The following is a 23,886-nucleotide window of genomic DNA, read 5'->3' on the forward strand; positions in this document are numbered from 1 at the left end:
CTGGGGTCCTGGGCTGGGGGCTGGGGTCCCGGGCTGGGGGCTGGGGGCTGGGGTCCCGGGCTGGGGCTGGGGGCTGGGGTCCCGGGCTGGGGGCTGGGGTCCCAGGCTGGGGGCTGGGGTCCCGGGCTGGGGGCTGGGGTCCCGGGCTGGGGGCTGGGGGCTGGGGTCCCGGGCTGGGGGCTGGGGTCCCGGGCTGGGGTCCCGGGCTGGGGGACTGGGAGTGGGACCTGGAGGTTGGTGAGATTGGACAAGTTCATTGTTAGACAAATTCTCAAAAGGCAAAAGTAACATATGTTTTTTTTAAAAAAAAACTAAGATTGTTTACGAGATAGTATAAGTTAATTTATACTCTTTTAAACGTAAGTAGTTTTTTGCCCAAAGGAACCATACTTTAGTTTAAAGGTGTTTTTCTCACTAACCTGTGGTTTGCGAGAGTTTGAGGGAATTTCTCTCCTAGCAACTTTGTTCTTACTTCTGCAGTGCGACTGAGATAAATATTAACGTAGTTTCTCCTCATTACTTTATACCATCATCATTATTCTTGCTAATCTGTTCCCTCTATAGCGTTATTTTTTAAAGGTCTCAGTCAGAGCATACACACTTCTTTGAATTCAAGTCCCACAACCTTTTAACTAAGAATATAAATTCTAAAAGAGATCAGCTGGTTATTATCACATTGCTGTTTATGGGATCTTGCTGTGTGTAAATTGACAGCCATGTTGCCTACATGACAACAGTGACTGCTCCTCCTGGCTGTAAAGACTTTGAGATTGAGGTTGTGAAAATACAGGTCTTTCTTTAATATAATTTCTATAATAGGATTATCAAACCTGCACTCACTGCTCCAACTGTGGGTTAACTAATTTATCATAAGTCCTTTGCTTTTGTACTTTGCCTCTATAGAACCCAAAATTTCAGGTGTGTGGTTTGGCAGGAATCTCTATCAATAGCAGGGAGGTCTCCAAAGTGCAGTTTCTAAATTGGGTTTGACCCACACTTAAATTTACATCCCATGTGATGAGTGCCTGTCTCCTTCACTTTGCTATGGTGTTGGCTTGTGAAAGCTTTTCAGCTAGAACGAACATACAAACATACGAACTAGGAGCAGAAGTAGGCCATTCGGCCCTTCAAGCCTGGTTCCATTCAATAAGACCATTGTTGATCTGTTTGTGTTTTGAATTCCACATTCCCATCTACCCCAATAACCTTTGATTCCCTTGCCTAACAAGAATCTATCTACTATCTATTCAGTAACCCCGCCTCCACCACCTTCTGAGGCAGAGAATTCCAAAGTCGCACAACCCTCTGAGAGAAAAAAATTCTCCTCATCTCTGTCCTAAAAGGGTGACCCCTAATTTTAAAACAGTGACCCCTAGTTCTGGACTCACCCACAAGAAGAAACATCCTTTCCACATCCACCTTGTCAAGGCCATTCAGGATCTTATATACTTCAATCAAATCACCCCTCACTCTTCTAAACTCCAGTGGAAACAAGCCCAGTCTGTCCAGCCTTTCCTCATAAGACAACCCACTCATTCCAAGCATCAATCTAGTAAACCTCCTTTGAACCACCACCAATGCATTTACATCCTTCCTTAAATAAGGAGACCAAAACTGCACACAGTATTTGAGGTGCAGTCTCATCAATGCCCTGTATAACTGAAGCATAACATCCTTACTTTTATGTTCAATTCCTCTCGTAATAAAGGAGAGCGTTCCTTTAGCCTTCTTAATTACTTGCTGTACCTGCATACTAACTTTTTGTGACTCATGCACTAGAACACCTAGATCCCTCTGTAGCTTGGGTTTCTGCAGCCATTCTCCATTTAAGTAATTCTCTGCTTTTTTATTCTTCCTGCCAAAGTAAACAACTTCACATTTTCTCACATTATACTCCACCTGTCAGATTTTTGCCCACTGAGTCAGCCTATCTATAACTGTCTGCAACTTCCTTATGCCCTCTTCACAACATACTTTCCTACCTATCTTTGTGTCATCTGCAAATTTAGCTCCCATGTCTTCACTCCCCTCATCTAAGTCATTGAAGTAAATTGTAAAAAGTTGAGGCCCCAGCACAGACCCCTGTGGGACCCCACTGGTCACATCCTGTCAATCAAAGATCCATTTATGTTTTCTGCCAACCTAGGCATAGAATATAAGAGCAGGGAGGTTATGCCGGAACTGTATAAAATGGTGGTTAGGCCACAGCTAGAGTATTGCGTGCAGTTCTGGAATCCACATTTTAGGAAGGATGTGATTGCACTAGAGAGAGTGCAAAGGAGATTTACCAGGATGTTGCCTGGGCTGGAGAGTTTTAGTTATGAGGAGAGATTGGATAGACTGGGGTTATTTTCCCTGGAGCAGAGGAGATTGAGGGGGGGCATTATTGAGGTGTATAAAATTATGAGGGGCATAGATAGGGTAGACAGGAAGGAACTTTTCCCTTTAGTGGAGGGATCAATAACCAGGGGGCATAGATTTAAGGTAAGGGGCAGGAGGTTTAGAGGGGATGTGAGGAAGAAACTTTTCACCCAAAGGTTGGTGGGAATCTGGAACTCACTGCCTGAAAGGGTGGTAGAGGCAGAAACCCTCATAACATTTAAGAAGTATTTGGATGTGCACTTGTGATGCCATGGCATACAAGGCTATGGGATTAGTGCTGGAAAATGGGATTAGAATAGTTAGGTACTTGTTTGACCGGCACAGACTCGATGGGCCGAAGGGCCTTTTTCTGTGCTGTAGACCTCTATGACTCTATGACTCAGCCAGCCAATCTTCTATCCTTGCTAATATGTTGCTGCCTACACACCGAGCTTTTATCTTCCACAATAACCTTTGATGTGGCACCTTATCAAATGCTTAATAATAGGTGAAGTTAGAAAGATGAATATAACCTCAACAATGAAAGAATTGGGAAGGAATATTGGGGAAGATCCCCACTGATATTCTGCATCATCAGTGAAAGTTAGAATAACTGCTGTAGAGGGTTCAGGGCTGAGGAAGGCAATAGCAGGGTTGGAAATGCAGTTTCCAGCTGAGATTGCAGGATAGCCATTAATTGGGGAACTGTAAGGTAACCCATGGCGTTTGGTTTTGTAAAAACAGACACCGAAAGCTCCTTTATCATAATTGCTATCTCATGACCATATGATATTAAAGTGGATTTTCAGAGCACCCAAGTGTTCATGTTGCAAATTTGTTTGTGCATTTCCCTGCGATTTTCCCACCCATTGAAACGCGGGAATCTGAGACGATGGGTGGAATCTTGTTGTGGTGTCGGGGCTTTCGCCTGTTGGCTGGTGAGCCAGCGAGAGACACAGTCAGAGTGCACAGGTTGGCAGCTGAAAGGTACCATCGAGGTCAGACCTGGCCATTGTTCTGACACCTGAGAATATTCTAAAACCAGGAGATTATGCTTAATATTTTGACACCATGGCTGATGCTAAGTTGGTTTCCCTTTTAACTGACTAGATCCACCAAGATCTTATAGAATGGTAGAACAGGCTGAATGGTCTCCTCCTGTTCTGATAATCCAGCATGTGTCAGTAGCTAACAATATTAGTGCTGAGTAAAGTTTTACACTTGGATGGCAATGGCAGTAAAACTCCAGAATAAAATTCGCTGCCATTTAGTTGGTGAGAGAAGTTTCATTCTGTGTTTGCAGGATCTCATCACTTCAGCTGCTCCGGAGAAACCGAGTGAGGCTCGTTGATGAACTCGGAGACAGAATCAACTGGATCCTGGATCATGCTTTGCAAATTCAGATAATTTCAAAGGATGATTATGAAGATGTGAAGTACAACCCTGGACCCAGGAGGAAAGTTCGAGCTCTGCTGGATATTATCGATTGTCGTGGGGAAGTGGTGGCTGATGAATTCTGTTCGCTCTTTGACAAAAGCAAAGATGTGTCTGAAAAGGAGACTGTGTCCAAGGGTAAGTAGGCTGCCCATTGATTAAGACCCTGACCTTTTACTATAAATGTACAAAGGAGTTGTAAGCTCAGCTTGGGATATTTAGTTCCAGTTTTGGCTGCCTTCGTGTTCCAGCTGAGTGTGAGTGTGAAGCAGTTTTAGCCGGACTGAGATAACAAACTTGTGTAAATTGGTGTGAATGTCCAAACATCACTCTGGAGTGAAACAGTGTCACGCTGGCCTTGACTGGCCTGAGGCTGTATTTACCATGTAAGCAGTGCTAGACAAAACCCATTGATAACAATGTCAGAATGATAGTGTGAACACACCCTCAAATACATTCAAGTGAGATTTTCTCTGGGTTGACTGTGAATGCTACTGTCAAGATAAGGAATAATTTGTAGGAGCTGACATTCCCAGGAGGATGAGAGTGTGGATCAGAGAATTGGGCTTGGAGGACATTAAAACAGAAATGCTTTGCAGTGTCCTGAGGTTGTGAAAGGCATTATATAGTTACAAGTCTTTCATCATGACCAACAATAATAGTCAGCAAAACAAAACAAAAACAGAATTACCTGGAAAAACTCAGCAAGTCTGGCAGCATCGGCGGAGAAGAAATCAGTCAACGTTTCGAGCCTCCATGGCCCTTCGGCAGAACTCACACCCCGCTTCCTGTAAAGACTCCATCCCATTCTCTCAGTTCCTTCGCCTCCGTCGCATCTGTTCTGATGACGCTACCTTCAGGTATCTCCGGGACATAAAACGTTTCTCGGACTGCTGTTCCCGTCGCATTCTGAGATCCACACTCAGTGCCATGCGCCGCCATATGAACACACTCGACCTCTCCCTCCAGCAGCACCGCCGCACCCTTTTTCAAAGCTGCGCGTGCCCCCAGTTTCATTTTATTCTTCGCCTCATCCGTCGCCTCAACAAGAAACTTTTTCTCTTTCTCTCAAGTGCTAAGGAACGCAAGCTCCAACAACTCATCGACTCCAACACCCATCTGGGACCCTCCACCCCTGCTTGTCCCTCCGTCCTCACCCCATCTTCCAATCCCAGCCCCAGCCGCGTATTCACTATACCCCCTGACCTTCCCCTCTCCGATGCTGAACGTTCAGTGCTCAGCAAAGGACTTAGTTTCATACCCTTACGCCCTCATCTCAATGAATTTCGGGCTCGGCATGATGCTGAACTCTTCTTCCGCCGTCTTCGTCTCCGTGCTCACTTCTTTGGGCAGGAGTCCTCTCCCCGTTCAACGGATCCTTTTACCCACCTCCAATATTCTCCCTCCACTTGGACCCCTCCCTCTGGATTCTTACCTTCTCTTGATCTTTTCATTGAGAACTGTCGGCGTGACATTAGCCGTCTCAATTTCTCTGCTCCTCTCACCCATTCTAATCTGTGTCTCTCTGAACTCACTGCACTCCGTTCTCTCAGGTCCAACCCCAACATTGTCATCAAACCCGCTGACAAGGGTGGTACTGTTGTTGTCTGGCGCATTGACCTCTACCTCGCGGAGGCTGAGCGTCAACTCACAGACGTTTCCTCCTACCTCTCCCTGGACCATGACCCCACCACAGAACATCAAGCCATTGTTTCCAGGACTGTCACTGACCTCATCTCCTCTGGAGATCTTCCTCGCACAGCTTCCAACTTGATAGTCGCCCAACCTCGGACGGCCCGCTTCTACCTCCTACCCAAAATCCACAAACAGAACTGTCCTGGCAGACCGATCGTGTCAGCCTGTTCCTGCCCCACGGAACTCATTTCTCGTTATCTTGATTCCCTTCTCTCTCCCCTTGTCCAGTCCCTTCCCACCTACATCCGTGATTCCTCTGACACCTTACGTCACATCAACAATTTCCAGTTCCCTGGCCCCAACCGCTTCCTCTTCACCATGGATGTCCAATCCCTCTACACCTCCATCCCCCACCAGGATGGTCTGAGGGCCCTTAGCTTCTTCCTTGAACAGAGGCCCCAACAATCTCCATCCACCACTACTCTCCTCCGTCTGGCTGAACTTGTTCTCACACTGAACAATTTCTCCTTCAACTCCTCTCACTTCCTCCAAATAAAAGGTGTGGCTATGGGTACCCGCATGGGCCCCAGCTATGCCTGTCTCTTTATGGGGTATGTGGAACATTCCTTGTTCCAGTCCTACTCCGGCCCCCTCCCACAACTCTTTCTCCGGTACATCAATGATTACTTCGGTGCTGCTTCATGCTCTCGTCGGGACCTGGAAAAATTTATTAATTTTGCTTCCAATCTCCACCCCTCCATCATCTTCACATGGTCCATCTCTGACACTTCTCTTCCCTTCCTTGACCTCTCTGTCTCAATTTCTGATGATAGACTGTCCACCAATATCCATTACAAGCCTACCGACTCCCACAGCTACCTCGACTACAGCTCCTCACACCCCGCTTCCTGTAAAGACTCCATCCCATTCTCTCAGTTCCTTCGCCTCCGTCGCATCTGTTCTGATGACGCTACCTTCAAAAACAGCTCCTCTGACATGTCCTCCTTCTTCCTTAACCGAGGTTTTCCATCCACGGTCGTTGACAGGGCCCTCAACCGTGTCCGGCCCATATCCCGCGCATCCTCCCTCACGCCTTCTCCTCCTTCCCAGAAACATGATAGGGTCCCCCTTGTCCTCACTTATCACCCCACCAGCCTCCGCATTCAAAGGATCATCCTTCGCCATTTCCGCCAACTCCAGCATGATGCCACCACCAAACACATCTTCCCTTCACCCCCCTTGACGGCATTCCGTAGGGATCGTTCCCTCCGGGACACCCTGGTCCACTCCTCCATCACCCCCTACTCCTCAACCCCCACTTATGGCACCTCCCCATGCCCACGCAGAAGATGCAACACCTGCCCCTTCACTTCCTCTCTCCTCACCGTCCAAGGGCCCAAACACTCCTTTCAAGTGAAGCAGCATTTCACTTGCATTTCCCCTAACTTAGTCTACTGCATTCGTTGCTCCCAATGCGGTCTCCTCTACATTGGAGAGACTAAACGCAAACTGGGCGACCGTTTTGCAGAACACCTGCGGTCTGTCCGCAAGAAAGACCCAAACCTCCCTGTCGCTTGCCATTTTAACACTCCACCCTGTTCTCTTGCCAACATGTCTGTCCTTGGCTTGCTGCATTGTTCCAGTGAAGCCCAACGCAAACTGGAGGAACAGCACCTCATCTTCCGACTAGGCACTTTACAGCCCTCTGGGCTGAATATTGAATTCAACAACTTTAGATCTTAAACTCCCCCTCCCCCCATCCCCACCCCGTTTCTTTCCCCCCCCCCACCCGCTTTTTTTTTCAATAATTTATATAGATTCTTCTTTCCCCACCTATTTCCATTATTTTTAAATCTAAAACTAAAACCTTTAGTCTTTCCACCCCACCCCCACTAGAGCTGTACTTTGAATATCCTGTCTTCCATTCTTAATTAGCACTTTTCTCAGACAAAGACCACCACCTTCAACACCTCTTTGATCCTTTTGTCTCTGACATCTTTTGATTATTATCTGCTCACACCACACCCTCAATGTGTCTCTTTCCCCCCCGACCCCCACCCACCTTAAACCAATTTATATTTCTCCCTTGCTGAAACTATGCTTCAGTTCTGCCGAAGGGCCATGGAGGCTCGAAACGTTGACTGATTTCTTCTCTGTCGATGCTGCCAGACTTGCTGAGTTTTTCCAGGTAATTCGGTCCATGATGATGTTTATTCTCCAAATGAGCCTCCTCACACCCCTCTTCAGCAGTAGATTCTTCTATTCTAGCTTATCCCTTAAACACTTCATGACTTCAATGTTTGAAATGTAGGCTTTGTGTATCTGTAGAACACTCGACTTTGATAAAGAAACACAAACAAGTCCTTGGCCATAGGAATGAGGTGATGATGTACTACAACACACGGCCTGGGGAGAAAATCCACCTTTCGGATCAGTTCACCAACTTGCTGCTGGTGAAAGGACATCACAGCCTCGAATTCAAAAGGCATGAGTTGCTGTCTTTCGGGCAGCACCGAATTCACCTCCAGGAGAGGAGCAGCCGGCAGATGGAGATCAAACCAGGCCAGTTATTTATGCAGATCAATGATAAACAAGCTCCCAACATTATCCTGGTGTCCGGAGTGGCAGGGATAGGGAAAACTGTCCTGCTGCAGAAGATTGTTTATGATTGGGCAAATAATCAGTGCTTTGATAACTTTGAGTTTATTCTACAATTCACCTTCAGGGAACTTAATTTAATTAACAAACCGATGAGTTTCAGGAATCTGATTTTGAAGAAAAATGGTCACTTGTCCAAAGCGCTGGATTCGATTTTCCAAGCTGCAGACAAGTTGCTGATAATTCTGGACGGTTTTGACGAGTTTAAGTTTTGCAGTTGTTTAGACAGGGATTGTTACATCACTGACCCCGACCAGGAAGGGAATTTGGTGGATATCATCCACAGCCTCCTCCGAGGGGAACTCCTCATTGGTGTCTCGGTCCTTCTGACCAGCCGGCCCACAGCCGTTAACCACATCCCAGTGGAAACCGTCGACCGATTTGTCATCATCACTGGGTTTTCTGAAAAGGAAATCAGAGATTTCTTCCTGAAATATTACCAAGAGGAAGAACTGGGCGGTCAGATGTTTCAGCAAGTGAAAGGAAATGATTTCCTCTTCACCCTGTGCTTTGTGCCTGCCTTTTGTTATATTGTCTGCAGCGTTTTGAAAGAGAAGGAAGGGGAAGGTCAGAAACAGGCCAAAACAATGGCAGATATTTATAGTCGCTACCTCAGTGTGCTGCTGAAACACCACTCCAGAGCCCAGCTATCAGGAGAAGAGCAACTCACACAAACTCTGCGAAACCTGGCCACCTTAGCCTACAACAAACTACTTCAGCATGACACCCTGTTCTACCAACACGATTTGGAGGCCCATCATATTGAACCAGACACTTTTGTGGATAGTTTTCTGGATAAAACCTCTGTCCAGGAGCCAGAATGTGTGGTGAGTGTCTTTTCCTTCACACACTTCACCATCCAGGAGTTTTTTGCAGCTTTGCATTACGTGCTGGAACCCGAACCTTTCCCAGACCTGATGAACATGGACACGATGAATGAATATAAGATGTCCTCAGGTTTCTTGGATATATTCCAGCGGTTCCTGTCGGGTTTGCTGTCTGACAGGAACCAGGCCCTGCTCTCTAAGCACATGAAATTGGACAAAGCCACGAAATCCAAGTCCTACTGTTACTGGTTGTTGGAATGGATCAGAGAGAATTGTGAAAATGGTACAAGTATCTTGAACCTTCTCCATTGTCTGTTTGAACAGCAAAATGACTCATTAGCAGAAAGAGTAAAACCCAAAAATCTACGCATTCACGTTGGGGACAATCTACTTTGCCCAGTGGATTTCAGTGTGCTGAAATACTTTCTAGACATGAAGATTGGAGATCTGGAAGAATTAGATCTCACAGCAACCAACATAAATAGTGCAGCACTGAAGAACCTGCAGCCATATTTACACCAATGTGAGAGATTGTGGTAAGCACTTATATCTTTCTTGAGGTGTGGGTGATATGGACAAGGCCATGTTTATTTCTCACTAATTACCCTCAGAGTGTAAAGATTCAGTGATGTAACATGTTTCGGGGACTTTGGGTTTATACAGCAGAACAGCAGCTTTCAGGGTCTCATTTCTCACGCAAATTCTTTTGTATTAGATTTCACAACTTACCATGATGTGGTTTATAATCATGGGATGGAAATTTGCTTTGGGCAGTGTGGTGAAATGGATGGTATCACATTGTCCATCTGTTATACACATCGTCCAATATGGACTTAGCCCATCACTGCACCATACTCCCAGTCACTCTCTGTTACTGTGGCACAGTTATTCCTGTTATTCCTTTAACTAATGGATATTTCTTATTCCTCTCGCCCATTTCCCCAAGTTTATATTTCACTCTCATGCTTTTTCCCTTCCATTCCCTCTGGGTATATTACTGATTTTCATTCATTGTCATTCTCCCTGGTATTTTATTTCTCTACTACAACAGTGCAGTGCTCCCTCAATACTGACCCTCTGACAGTGTGGTGCTCCCTCAGTACTGACTCTCCGACAGTTCAGCACTCTCTCAATACTGACCCTCTGACAGTGCAGCACTCCCTCAGTACTGATCCTCCGACAGTGCAGCACTCCCTCAGTACTGATCCTCCGACAGTGCAGCACTCCCTCAGTACTGACCCTCTGACAATGCAGCACTCCCTCAGTACTGACCCTCCGACAGTGCAGCGCTCCCTCAGTACTGACACTCCGACAGTGCAGCACTCTCTCAGTACTGATCCTCCAACAATGCAGCACTCCCTCAGTACTGACACTCCGACAGTGCAGCACTCTCTCAGTACTGATCCTCCAACAATGCAGCACTCCCTCAGTACTGACCCTCAGACAGTGCAGCGCTCCCTCAGTACTGACACTCTGACAGTGCAGCGCTCCCTCAGTACTGACACTCTGACAGTGCAGCACTCCCTCAGTACTGACCCTCCGACAGTGCAGCGCTCCCTCAGTACTGACCCTCTGACAGTGCAGCGCTCCGTCAGTACTGATCCTCCAACAATGCAGCACTCCCTCAGTACTGACCCTCTGACAGTGCAGCACTCCCTCAGTACTGACACTCTGACAGTGCAGCGCTCCCTCAGTACTGACACTCTGACAGTGCAGCGCTCCCTCAGTACTGATTCTCCGACAATGCAACACTCCCTCAGTACTGATCCTCCGACAATGCAACACTCCCTCAGCACTGACACTCCGACAGTGCAGCACTCCCTCAGTACTGACCCTCTGACAGTGCAGCACTCCCTCAGTACTGACCCTCTGACAGTGTGACGCTCCCTCAGTACTGACCCTCTGATAGTGCAGCGCTCCCTCAGTACTGATCCTCCAACAATGCAACACTCCCTCAGTACTGACCCTTGGACAGTGCAGCACTCCCTCAGTACTGATCCTCCGACAATGCAACACTCCCTCAGTACTGACACTCTGACAGTGCAGCACTCCCTCAGTACTGACCCTCAGACAGTGCAGCGCTCCTTCAGTACTGACACTCTGACAGTGCAGCGCTCCCTCAGTACTGACCCTCTGACAGTGCAGCACTCCCTCAGTACTGACCCTATGACAGTGCAGCACTCCCTCAGTACTGACCCTCTGACAGTGCAGCACTCCCTCAGTACTGACCCTCTGACAGTGCAGCACTCCCTCAGTACTGACCCTCTGACAGTGCAGCACTCCCTCAGTACTGCATTGGCTTTGTCACTGAGGATTTTGTGCTCAGGTGTCAGGATTGGGACTTGAGCCTAGAACTTGCTGAACCTTAGGCGGGAGAGTGACCTCCTGAGTCAAGGCTGACACCTTCCACTCATATTCTCATTGCATGTGACAAAGCCTGAAAAATTCTGGGAGAAAAAGTCTGGGGAACAAAGCATAGTTCAGATAAAGAGTCAACCTCAACTCCAGGAGCCTGCAATATCGTCAGCCTGAGGGAACTGATTTCTCACACATAGTTTGATGGGCAGAGAGTTTTTTATAAAGTACAATCTTTTTGGGTGTTATATCATTTCCTGTGCTAAGAAAACATGGCTGCTTAAATAGATCAGAAATAAAAGAACCATTTGGTTTAGTTTATTGCTAGTCATTGAAGACATTTGGTTTTACACAGTGAGATATTCTGATCGGGCACATGCTGCCTGAAAGGGTGGTGGAAACAGATTCAATAGTAACTTTCAGAAGGGAATTGGATAAATACTTAAAAAGAAAAAAATTGGCAGGGCTATGGGGAAAGATCAGGAGGGAGCGTGACTAATTGGCTAGGTCTTTCACAGAGCTGGCACAGTACCGATGGGCCAAATGGTGGCCTCCTGGGCTGTAGGATTCTATGATTCCAAGGGTCATTTGTTTGGTTATTTGATCCTTGATTTTAATAGTAGCGCTGTCAATGGGTGCGGAGCATTTCATAATGAATAATGAGACTCTAGAGATTGTGGTACTCAAACCAAACCAATCGACAGGAAAAATTGTTAGAGTGATGGATGTGACATTCATGGATACAGAGCTCTCACTGGTTGAGGATTTCTAAAATGTAAAACCAAACAGACATAGTAAGGCATCAAAAACCTCTCACTTCTATTTTTAACTTACTATTTTTAACTTACTAGGTGTGGAGAAAATAAATTGGATTTTGAAGCAATTAAATTCCTGTGTGAGCTGCTGAAATCTCCAGACTACAAACTGAAGCTGCTGGGGTAATGCAACCAAACTTTTCATTGAACATACTGGAAATCGTCTCTGATATGTTTATATTGTCAATGGCCCTGGGACCCAGACCAGCCCTCAGGAGCCTCTGCCTCTCTAAGGTTTGGTCAGGATGGGAATACTGAAGGATCCATGATCATCCCCCATCTGACTGTGCCTGTGATCCCGATATTGATAATGGTGAGGGTCATCAGTGGGGTGGCAGCATTGGAATTATGGCTACACTGTGGTTAGGACTTTCAGAAGATTCATTTGGAGAATTCTTATTAATGTTTGGAACTTTGGTTATTACAGTTTGGTTATATATGGTTCATATATAGTTATATATATATGGTTCTGACTACTGGTTATGGATAACTATTAACATTTAAATGTCTGTACAGCAGACTATTTCCAGTTCTGTTCTAAACTAATTGAGTAATACATGGGGTGATCCTTTATACTGTGAAACTTAAGACCCAACATCATAATTTGCTGCCTTGGATGCAGGCTCTCAGCTCCTGCCCATTCCCCAAAAAAACAGCTCATGACTTCTTCCCCATTCCAACTCTTCCCTGCTCCATTTAATACTCCATAGGCTCCTGGCTCTGGCCCCTAGGATGGCAGATAAAGCTCCATCCCTAAATTCCTGGCTCTGCCTGATTCCCAAATCTGTCACTCTGACCTCTGTCAAAAATAGAAAGCAAGGCTTTTCCCTAACTCTGTCCAATACCATTGGTCCTTTTCCTACACCAGTCACCTGTGCACCAGCCTCCAATGGACCTTCAATCTGAGCTAAGAATCAGAGTTTACTCAAACTCCATCAACCCTGCTTACCTTACAATCAGCAGCAAAATCTTAAAATTATCAGACAAAATGAAAGATCACTCTTTACTTAATGAAATAAATAAATAATTTCTACCATACCTCACTTCTCTCTTTCATTACAATTAGAGACAGGAAGAGACCATTCAGCCCCTCGAGCCTGTTCAGTGAGATTATGGCCAATCTGTGATCTAACTCTATGTACCTGACTTGGTTCCATATAACCTTTTATACCCTTGACTAGCAAAAAAATCTATTAGTCTCAGATTTAAATTTATGAACTGAGTTGGCATTAAACATTGCTGTAACTTAAAGTATTTAAAAGCTCATTTTGGAATGAAAATGTTAAATTCATTCATTGTTATTATGGTCCAACTGGAATTATCCAGGTTTATTTCTGATATTCTGTTCTTGATCCTCACATTAATATACAATTTTAAAAAATAATTGCTTCATAATTCCCTCAATCCACTGCTACTGGAAATCTTACATTATTTATTGAATTTTACTTCTGTCAAAAATTTAATTTTCACTGTGGATATAAACTGTTATCCCTTCAAACTATTTTTCCCCATTGGAACAGAATGTTCCTATAACCCCCCCCTCTCTGACTCACAATGTACCTGGGACATCACTATATTCATTCATTATTTATCTCTGTTTGGGAATTGTTTTAGTGATCAGTGATGCATGTGGAAATATTCCTCCCTTTACTTTTTCTGAATGAGTTGCCTATCTGGTAATAGGACTGATTAAAATAGCACCACCTAGTAAACTGGGAACAGATTTGAGGGAATATTAAACAAATTGCAATAGAACATCAAGGCCATGACAATTGGTGTTTAATCTTGTTAAAAGTGAATGAACTCACTAACAGCAGTGCGTTGTGTGGTTTGAATGCATTGACAACACTGAGTGGCAAATTGCGCAGACTCCTAGGGAGACCAATGAGGTGAATGTGTAATGTTGGTAAGTGTTTAACTCAAATACTCCTTTTCTCAAACAGCCTGGGCTGGACAGACATTGGGAACAATGAGCTGAGGGAACTTTGTGATGCACTAAAGGACAACAAAACACTTCAGGAACTGTGGTACCTTGATAGACATTGGGCTATTTATCTGTCTGTCTGTCTGATTGTCTATCTATCTGTCTAAATGTCTGTCTGTTTTGTTCTCTGTCTGTCTGGTTGTGCGCCTGCCTACTTCCCTGTCTGTCTGTCCATCCGGCTTCCTGTCCGCCTGTCTGGTTGCCCCAGCTGTCTGGTTGTTCTGTCTGTGTCTGGATGTTCTGCCTGTCCGCCTGGCTTCCTGTCTGTGTCTGGTTGTCCTGTCTGTGTCTGGATGTTCTGTCTGTCGGGTTGCTCTGTCTGGCCAGTTTTCGAATGACAAGCTCACGGTTCCTTTTTCAGGGTTGAAGGCAATAATGCTGATTATGATGGAATATCTGGATTTACTGCAATCCCTTCCACTAATACAACATTAAAGAAAGTGGTGTAAGTAGTGGGAATATAACTGTGCTGATGTAAAGTATCATTGCTATTAGCTTTGTGAATATTTGTAAATGTTTAAGTGTCAAATATTCTTTGTATTTGTATACAATATATACAACTGCTGGGAAAGATTGAGCAGGCTGGGACTCTTTAGAAAAGAGAAAGCTGAGGGGTGATCTGATAGAGGTCTTTGAAGTTATGAAGGGGTTTGAGCGGGTAAACATGTAGAAGACGTCTTAACTTTTGGAGGAGACCAGAACTAAGGGCCATAAATGTGTGATAGTCACTAACAAATCCAATTCGGAATTCAGGAGAAACTTCTTTACCCAGGGAGTGGTGAGAATGTGGTACTTTGTGCCATGGGGAACGGTTAGGGGTATTCATGTTGACTGCTTTCCCACTCCCACTGGTTAGCTGCTCAGAACAACCAAGTTTAAAGACAGTTTAGAAAACAGGATGGAAGACACGAGATACCAGGAGAAACCTGGTTTTGATAGACAACATTTGAATGCGTAGAAAAAATCCTGACCTGTCGTGTTGGATATTTGATGTGAACACCAGAGAAAAGCTTCAGTGATTTCTGGTGAAATATTAAATGTTTTTAAGTGATAATCATTTTATTGTATGTAGCAGCAGTGGAAAACACCCCAACTACACCCCCTCGCATGAACCTCAAACGTCTGGAGAGGAGAGGTATGCTGCCCCCGGACCCCTGTGTGGATGCCTCTGTCAGTGACCCTGCCTAGTCAGAACCTTGGGCTAAATGCCCAGAAGTTTCTCAGAAATTGATACTATTCTTCCTAGAACTTTTAATCACAGGTGCAAGAACAGGGTTGGTAGCGATTTCCCTGGAAGCTGTATCAGGTCTTTTCTTGTCCAAATTGTTTTTAGTAGCAAAATTGCTGAGAATCCTACTCTGCAGTCCCACTCTCCGACCCATCCATCCAGCTGAACAGGCGGTTGGGCGCTTGGTTTAACAGAGTGCCTCTGACAATTATCTATTCATAACTGTGTCAGGATTTGGCACCTGGCCAAGAGGAGGAAGAGGAACTTCAGTTATGCAAAGAGACTAGAGAAGCTGGAACCATTTTCTCTGAACTTTCTAAGGAGATTTACTTGAGGTGTTCAAAAAGGGTTTGCATAGAGCAAATGGGGAGGAGCTGTTTCCAGTGTCAGGAGGATCGGTAACCAGAGGGGCACAGATTGGAGAGAATTGGAAAAAGAGCCAGATTGGAGATGAGAATGTTTTTTACACAGCGAGTTGATGCGATCTGGAAGGCGCTGCCTGAAAGGGCGGAGAAAGCAGATTCAATAGGAACTTTCAAAAGGGAATTGGATAAATACTTGAAGGGAAAAAAATTGCAGGTTTTTAGGGAAAGAGCATCCTCCATGAATAATAGCTCTTTCAAAGAGCCAGCATAGATACAAGGGGTTGAATGGCCTCCTGTGCTGTATGATTTCTGGTTGTATGAGAGAATTCTGTCAATGGAGTCCAAATGATGAAAGTGTGTGTTCTGCTGCAGAACTAGTTCTGACCTTTCCAACTTTGTCAACGTTGTGACTAATATTTTGCAGGTTAATTGGACACTGCCTTCGACAGGAGGATTTGGTGAAACTGTCACAGAGCATGAAACCTTCCAATTCTGGTTTTCTCATCACGGGGTTCAGCAATGACCATGGCCAGTGGAAGGGTTGGTGTGACTGGGTTCTTCAGAGGTGCCAACTGTGTGACAATGAGAAGCTAGTCCGTTTTCTCATTAAAATCTTTAACAAATTTCTCCAAAACCAGACCTTCACGTGGATGTCACAATGGTGTAAAGAGCTACAGGAGCTTCTACAAGACAGAATCAGGAAATGCAAGACAGAGGAAACCAAAAATAAGCTGGAGAAACTCAAAGCAACGATCAGTTGGCACTGCTGAGAAAACGATCGCCATTTTTCAAAGTTTTAAGGAATGGTCTTGGATGACTCAATCGATTAGCTCCACCAAAGAGCTAGCACAGGGACGATGGGTTGAATGGCTTCGTTCTGTATGATTCCATGGATTAAATTGCACTTGATCATTGCAAAATGCTTCACATCACTGAATTACTTTTGAAGTGTAGTTCCTGCCAGTATCTAAGGCACGTGTTGGGTGTTTAATTAGACTCAGGGGAACAGGCATTAACTGGGGATTCACTTGTGCTGCTGTGCATGGGAACAGATTTCCCCCCCAGGACCACATTTTGATTTAAAGCTTGCAAGTTTCCTTTGTGATTTTGTTTTCAGTTGCAGTGCCCCTTTAAGGGACTAACCCCATTAATTTGTCCATTTGTTAATTGGTTCTCTTTGGTTTACTCAAAAGATTCTGTGGGAACAGACTGAAACTATGGCTAAAACAAAAACAGAATTACCTGGAAAAACTCAGCAGGTCTGGCAGCATCGGCGGAGAAGAAATCAGTTAACGTTTCGAGCCTTCATGGCCCTTCGGCAGAACTGAAGCATAGTTAGAAGAAGGGAGAAATATAAATCATCTCCACAATCACCACACCCTCAATGTCTCTCTCTCTCCACGCACCCCCCCCACCCCCCCACCTTAAACCAATTTATATTTCTCCCTTCTTCTAACTATGCTTCAGTTCTGCCGAAGGGCCATGAAGGCTCGAAACGTTAACTGATTTCTTCTCCGCCGATGCTGCCAGACCTGCTGAGTTTTTCCAGGTAATTCTGTTTTTGTTTTGGATTTCCAGCATCCGCAGTAGCTTTTAGCTTTTTCTTTTTATCTGAAACTATGGCTGTTGGGTTTGGAGATGCATGTTTGTAATGTCTCTGTAAATAAAAGATTAAAAGTGTGTTAAGATTGCCTCCAGTTCTATCCTTCACTGCCTGACTATCTGAGGCTGAATAAAATGGGAGAGGGTGGGGGTGGATGGCACAACGCTCAGCACTCCACACTGACCCGCCCCACAGCCATAACGTGGCCGAATGGCCTACTTCTGCTCCTATTTCGTATGTTTGTAATTCTCCTCAGTGTCCTAGCCGATATTTATCCCTCAAATAACATCACGAAGACAGATTATCTAATCACTGTTACATTGCTGTTTACTGGAGTTTGTTGTACCAAAATTGGCTATCTCATTTCCTATATTACAACAAACATTGCCATGTGCAATCTGCTAATGGTAGTTATGACATTGGATTATACAGAATTGAACAAACTAAGGAGATCAACGGCATAATGAACTCAATTATAAAGAAAGATTTGCATTTTTAATAGCACCTTTCAAAAACTCAGGAACTCCCAAAATACTTTATAAACAGCAATGTGATAAATGTCCAGATAATCTGTTTTAATGATTCTGTTTGAGAGATAAATATCAGCCCCAGGGCACTAAAGAGAACAGTGCAGTGCTTCCTCAGTACTGACCCTCTGACAATGCAATACTTAGAGTGTCAGCCTGGCTTATATGTTTAAGTCTCTGGAACCTACTGACTCAGAGGAGAGGGTACTAGCCTCGACACACTAGTTGCATTGTGTCCCCATTTTACTTCACTGCTGTTCATTTTGCATTTAATTTAGTCACTTTATTGTTCCCCCGGTAACTCATGGCGTTTCCATGTGCAATCTGGTAGTGGTAGAAATTTCCTGGCAATTTAACCTGTTCTAGGGTTTGAGAAAGTGTCACTTCTCTCCTGACTGTTTGTACAGATTTCGCTTTCAAAATTTGGATTTCATATCACTGCTAGAGAAATACTTCCAACCAATGTATTTATTCATTATGAATGTTTCACAAAGTCAGAATAATGAAAAGACAGAGATCGCCATTAAAAAATAATCATTTAAAAAAAACCCATGTGATCAGCAAGAAGCACGATTAACAGCTGTTCAGTGAAGAAATTAAAATAAAACTTCAGTGCAATGTTTATCCTTGGGAGTTGCAGAGTTTACAAATCTTAAATTCTGAATTGATAAAATCACCATTTCCAGAGACTGGTTGTCTTGTGGAAGAAATAAATATTAACAATATTTCTGTCGGGTTTCTCTGCTGATGTCAATCCTTATTTGACCAGGCTGATGATTTGAATGTGAGCGGGTAAAATGCTGCAACCTCATTTATTACTCATGGTGGCTGTTTTGTTGTCTGTGAAGTATGTTGTAGAATAAGCCAATGATATCTATAATGGAACAGTATCCTAATAAATTATACCTCTTATAGTTCAGGCCTATGGTTGATTATCATTTTGTATCTTCATGCTAAGTGTTACTGTGATCATAATCTTCTGAAGCTTTAATTAAATGACGCAGATTGAAAAGTATTGCTGGCTAAAATCCCAAATCTTTATGTTTTGCAAGTAAAAGCATGAACACAGGCTGCAAACCTACAGAAAACAAAAAAAAAAAGTAAGATTACAAGACAGTTCCATTCATCTTCAATTTGTAAAGTATAGATACTGAGAAAGAAATGGAATTCATCAACAGATCCTGTGGAAAAATTTCTCCAGCACTTTTCACAATCTCAGGACATCCCAAAGTGCTACACAGCAAATGGAGTACCTCTTTTGATGTGTAGTCACTGTTGTAATGTAGGAAATGCAGAAGCCAATTTGCACACAGCAAGATCCCACAAACAGCAATGTGATAAATGGTCAGATAATCTGTTTTTGTGATGTTGGTTGAGGGATAAATATTGGCCTCAGGACAACAACAACAATAAGTATTTATGTAGCAATTTTAACATAGTAAACGCCGCAAAGTGCTTCACAAGAGTGCTATAAATCAGAAATTGAGGCCAAGCCACAAAAAGACATTATGGTCAAAGAGGTGGGGATTGGGGGCCCTCTGAAAGGAGGAGAGAGAGAGTTGGAGGAGCTTACAGAGGGAATTCGAGAGCTTAGAGCACTGGCATAGCCACCAATAGTGGAGCGAAAATTGGGGATCTGGCAAGAGGCCAGAATTAGAGGAGTGCAGCGATCTTGGAGGGTTGTGAGGCTGGAGGAGGTTACAGAGATAGGGAGTGGTGAAACTATGGATGGGGGTGGGGGGAGTAACTCCCCTGCTCTTCTTCAAAATAATGACCATGGGATGGTTTACGCCACCTGAGATGAGAGATGTGGTCTCGGTTTAAGGTCACGTCTGAAAGATGTGGCAGAATTTGAGGAGGAAGCTGCATTGAATCTGCTTAAAAGAAAGGGTAAACTTCTATTGTGGGGGTCTAAGCAACAAGAGAGAATCCAACCATTGCCCCTTGATGTTCAATGGCATTACCATCACTGAATCCCCCATGATCAACATCCTGGGGGTTATTATTGATCAGAAACTGAACTGGACTAGCCATATAAATACTGTGGCTACAAGAGCAGGTCAGAGGCTGGGAATCCTGTTGCGAGTAACTCACCTCCTGACTTCCCGAAGCCTGTCCACCATCTACAAGGCACAAGTCAGGAGTGTGATGGAATACTCCCCACTTGCCCGGATGAGTGCAGTTCCAACAACACTCAAGATGCTCAATGCCATCCAGGACAAAGCACCCACTTGATTGACATCCCATCCATCACCTTAAATGTTCACTCCCTCCACAACTGACGCACAGTAGCAGCAGTGTGTACCATCTACAAGATGCACTGCAGGAACTCACCAAGGCTCCTTTGACAGCACCTTCCAAACCCATGACCGCTACCATCTAGAAGGACAAGGGCAGCAGATAGATGGGAACACCGCCACCTGGAAGTTCCCATCCAAGCCACTCACCATCCTGACTTGGAAATATATCGCCGTTCCTTCACTGTTGCTGGGTCAAAATCCTGGAACTCCCTTCCTAACAGCACTGTGGGTGTACCTACGCCATATGGACTGCAGTGATTCAAGAAGGCAGCTCACCACCACCTTCTCAAGGGCAATTAGTGATGGATAATAAACGCTGGTCTAGATAGAGATGCTCACATCTCATGGACAAATAAAAACAAACGTCCTGCTTCCACCTGCCTTGCCCAGTCAAACAGTTTTCCTTCCCCATCTCCAATATTTTTACAATGAGGAAAACAAATTGAAAACATGTTTTTATTGCCCCTTTGATTTTGCTCCTAGCCATGATGGAAGGGTAATATTTAATTCCAGGAAGCTCCAGGGCACTCCGGGAGGGTTGGTAACCCAAGGTTTAAGTGACAGGAAATATAATTGGCACAAATTCATCAATTACTGATTGGCTGTAACTGGGATTAGCTCTGTGATAGAAAGAGGTTGAACAAGGATTCACAGCCGGCCCAGCACAAAAACAATTCTTTAACATAAATTACATTTTACCTTTTTATTTAATGTTTGTCAGTTTTGCATTGAGACCAGCCTGAAATACAAAGTGTTATAGATTAAGTGGCAAAGTTGTACCACACACACTTACACTGACTCATACACACATTCACTCACGCACTCACAAACACACACAGAGATACATACGCACACTCATAAATACCCTCATACACACACACACCACATTCACTCACACAATCACATACACACAGAGACATACATGCGCACTCATAAATGCCCTCACACACATTTACTCACACAGACTCACACTCATACATACAGACACACACACATAAAATACCCTCACATACATAGACACACATGCACACACACAATGGCAAACACACAAAAACAAAGATATGAAGAAACAAAAAAACACATCTACACACAAACACATATTGAGAAGACCAATATAACATTGCACATTTACTATTTTACCAACTAATTTGTTTCCGATGCTCCTGGGCCAGGTCTCTTTTCAACTCACTGAAATTACTGCTCCAATTGAGTATCTTCACCTTAATTGTCTCTTGTCCCTTTTCCATAATTATTCTTAAACCTAAGGATATTGTGATTACTGTTCACCAGATGCTGTTCCACTGAAATGTACTCCAGTTACCCCACTTCATTCCCCAGAACCAGCACTGCTTTCTTCCTCACTGGGATGGAACATACTGAACAAGAAAGTTCTCATCTACACATTTCAGGAACTCCTCCCTCTCCTTGCCCTTTCCACTGTTACTATCCAAGTCTATATTAGGATAACTGAAGTCCCACATTATCACTACTTCACTGGTTTAACATTCTTCTGAAATCTGAAATTTGACTGCAGATGTGATGGATCTGGTGGAACTGGAATTCAATTATTCTAAGTGACCTGTCCCATTGTCCAATCAGGCCAGGGATCAGCATCTGATGAATCAATGGATGTCCCACTATCCCATTCTGCAAAGATAAGTCAGGTCATTGTGCTTTTTCCAATCTGCGGGAATGCTGCACACCCCAAGGAAGTGCAGTGGGAAGAAAGAGAGTATCTGCAAATGACAGGACCTGTAAGAGGGTTCGAGATGTTCCAGGTTAGTGTTGTCGGCCTTTTGAAGGCTCCTCTTGAACTATTTATTCCCACCCAACCCCCTTTCCTGACATTGGTTGATGGCAATTCTCCAATTTAGTGAGTTTATATTTTCACAATGTTTTCATCTACTTGAAACCCATCAGAGTTTACAGCTCTGTATAATTTTGTGGATGAGTTTAGATGGGAAAATTGAGTGTTATTTGCACTTGAGATTTCAGAGGATGTGGAGGTAGTGATACTAAATTAGAAATGATTGACACCTAAAGACAAAAAAGAAATCGTCCACCATGCCATTGAATTTTTAAGGACAAAGATGCCTCAAAAGATGTCCCTCACAGACTAAGTCCATAATCCTGCTATTGCTTATCAGACATTGGGTACCCATCATTCACACTGGAAAGAAGGAGAAACATGTCAGATATTAGGATGTTACTGTACCACTTGTCCTCTTGCTGCTGGCACGTTGTACATGTTGTCATCATCCTTTGTATTAGCATCTGCAAAGGGGAAACATTACATTGAATTACAATGGGCACAGAAAGAGGCCTGGTCCATGCTGGTCTCTATACTTCAAATGAGCCTCCTCCCATCCTCTTCATTTCACCCGATAATCATTATTCCTTTCTCCTTCGTGTACTCACTTCCCAGGAGTGGAGACAGACGGATCTGCGAGGAACACCTCTACTCAGGCAGTGGATAAATAGAGGGCGAGGCTTGGGGCCTACCTCACATTCTGGGAGCAGAGACGGCCAGGCCTGCGAGGGTCACCTCTACGTGGGCAGCGGGCTGAGTTTGAAAAAAAAATCCCGCAGTGACATCACAGGAAAACTGTAAGTTCATTGGTTGGTGAGAAGCTGCTGTTAGGGAGAGGGTTTAAATATCTAAAAACTAGAAAAACGTATCATTTATAAAGAAGTAGCTACTTGGATTTCAGTAAGGAACACGAGCAATAGGGAAGTAAAGTTAAATCAAGTCAAAGTGAAATAAAGTAAGCCAAAGTAAGATAAAGTTAGCATAAGTGTAGTAAAGTTAAGTTACTAGTAATTTATTCTACTCTTTCTACTTACTCTAAGTGTAATAAATAGTTTTTACAATTACGGGATGGTGGGTCAGCTCAGCCAAGTGGAGTGTACATCCTGCACTGTGTGTGAAGTCGTGGACGCACCACGTGTCCCAGACAAACATCTGTAGGAACACAAACATGAGCTCCGGGTTTCGGAACTTGAGCGGGGGCTGGAGTCACTGGTGTGCATCCGTGAGGCAGAGGACTACGTGGATAACAAGTTTAGGGAGGTGGTCACACCGCAGGGCAGAGGTGTACAGCCAGAGAGGGAATGGGTGACCGCCAGGCAGTCTAAGAGAACCAGGCAGGTAGTGCAGGAGTCCCCTGAGTCTATCCCGCTTGCTAATCGGTTTTCCATTTTGGATGCTGATGAGGGCGATGGTTCCTCAGGGGAGTGCAGCCAGAGCTAAGCCTGCGGCACCATGGGTGGCTCAGCTGTACAGGGTGATGGGAGGAAGAAGAATGGAAGGGCAACAGTGATATGGAATTCCATAGTCAGGGGGTCAGACCAGGCGTTTCTGCGGCTGTAAACATGACTCCAGGATGGTGTGTTGCCTCCCTGGTGCCAGGGTCAAGGGTGTCACAGAGCGGCTGCAGGACATCCTTTGGGGGGAGGGGGATCAGCCAGAAGTCGTAGTCCATATTGGTACCAATGACATAGGTGGGAAGAAGGATGAGGTCCTGAAATCAGATTTCAGGGAGTTAGGAAGGAAATTAAACAGCAGGACCTCAAAAGCAGTAATCTCAGGATTACTCCCAGTGCCACATGCTAGTGAGCTCAGGGATAGGAGGATTGACCAATTAAATACGTGGCTGGAGAACTGGTGTAGGAGGGAGGGCATAAGATTTCTGAGGCACTGGGTTCTGGGGCAGGTGGGACCTGTACAAGCTGGATGGGTTACATCTTAACAGGACTGGGGCTGATATACTCACAGGGAGATTTGTTAGTGCTGT

General features: G+C 44.5%; 2 protein-coding genes across 2 annotated transcripts in view; one reads left to right on the forward strand and one right to left on the reverse strand.

Moving 5' to 3' along the window:
- The first annotated feature begins 3,253 nt into the window (after positions 1-3,253).
- On the forward strand, positions 3,254-16,719 carry LOC144688802 (NACHT, LRR and PYD domains-containing protein 3-like). The gene is made up of 7 exons (XM_078555763.1): positions 3,254-3,348; positions 3,665-3,933; positions 7,759-9,451; positions 12,122-12,208; positions 14,029-14,112; positions 14,431-14,514; positions 16,087-16,719. The coding sequence occupies exons 1-7, from the start codon at positions 3,254-3,256 to the stop codon at positions 16,430-16,432; spliced, it is 2,658 nt and encodes an 885-aa protein (XP_078411889.1). The 3' UTR covers positions 16,433-16,719.
- Positions 16,720-18,242: 1,523 nt separating this feature from the next.
- The window catches only part of LOC144694426 (B-cell scaffold protein with ankyrin repeats-like), a 209,898-nt gene continuing 204,254 nt past the window's right edge, over positions 18,243-23,886 (reverse strand). The window contains exons 15-17 of the mRNA XM_078564861.1: positions 22,308-22,366; positions 20,792-20,831; positions 18,243-18,870 (exon numbers count right to left, since the gene is read on the reverse strand). Coding sequence (XP_078420987.1) covers positions 20,796-20,831; positions 22,308-22,366 — 95 coding nt within the window. The 3' untranslated portion in view covers positions 18,243-18,870; positions 20,792-20,795. The remainder of the gene's footprint in view (positions 18,871-20,791; positions 20,832-22,307; positions 22,367-23,886) is intronic.

The sequence above is a fragment of the Cetorhinus maximus genome, chromosome 1 (assembly GCF_964194155.1).
Source record: "Cetorhinus maximus chromosome 1, sCetMax3.hap1.1, whole genome shotgun sequence".
Classification (NCBI taxonomy): Eukaryota; Metazoa; Chordata; class Chondrichthyes; order Lamniformes; family Cetorhinidae; genus Cetorhinus; species Cetorhinus maximus.

Bases quoted from the DNA above. Each gene is read 5' to 3' on its own strand.
- LOC144688802 (XM_078555763.1), top strand. From the start codon at position 3,254: ATGGGTGGAATCTTGTTGTGGTGTCGGGGCTTTCGCCTGTTGGCTGGT. The intron at 12,209-14,028 runs GTAATGCAACCA...TTTCTCAAACAG, and splicing joins TACAAACTGAAGCTGCTGGG to CCTGGGCTGGACAGACATTG. The intron at 14,113-14,430 runs GTACCTTGATAG...TTCCTTTTTCAG, and splicing joins AAAACACTTCAGGAACTGTG to GGTTGAAGGCAATAATGCTG.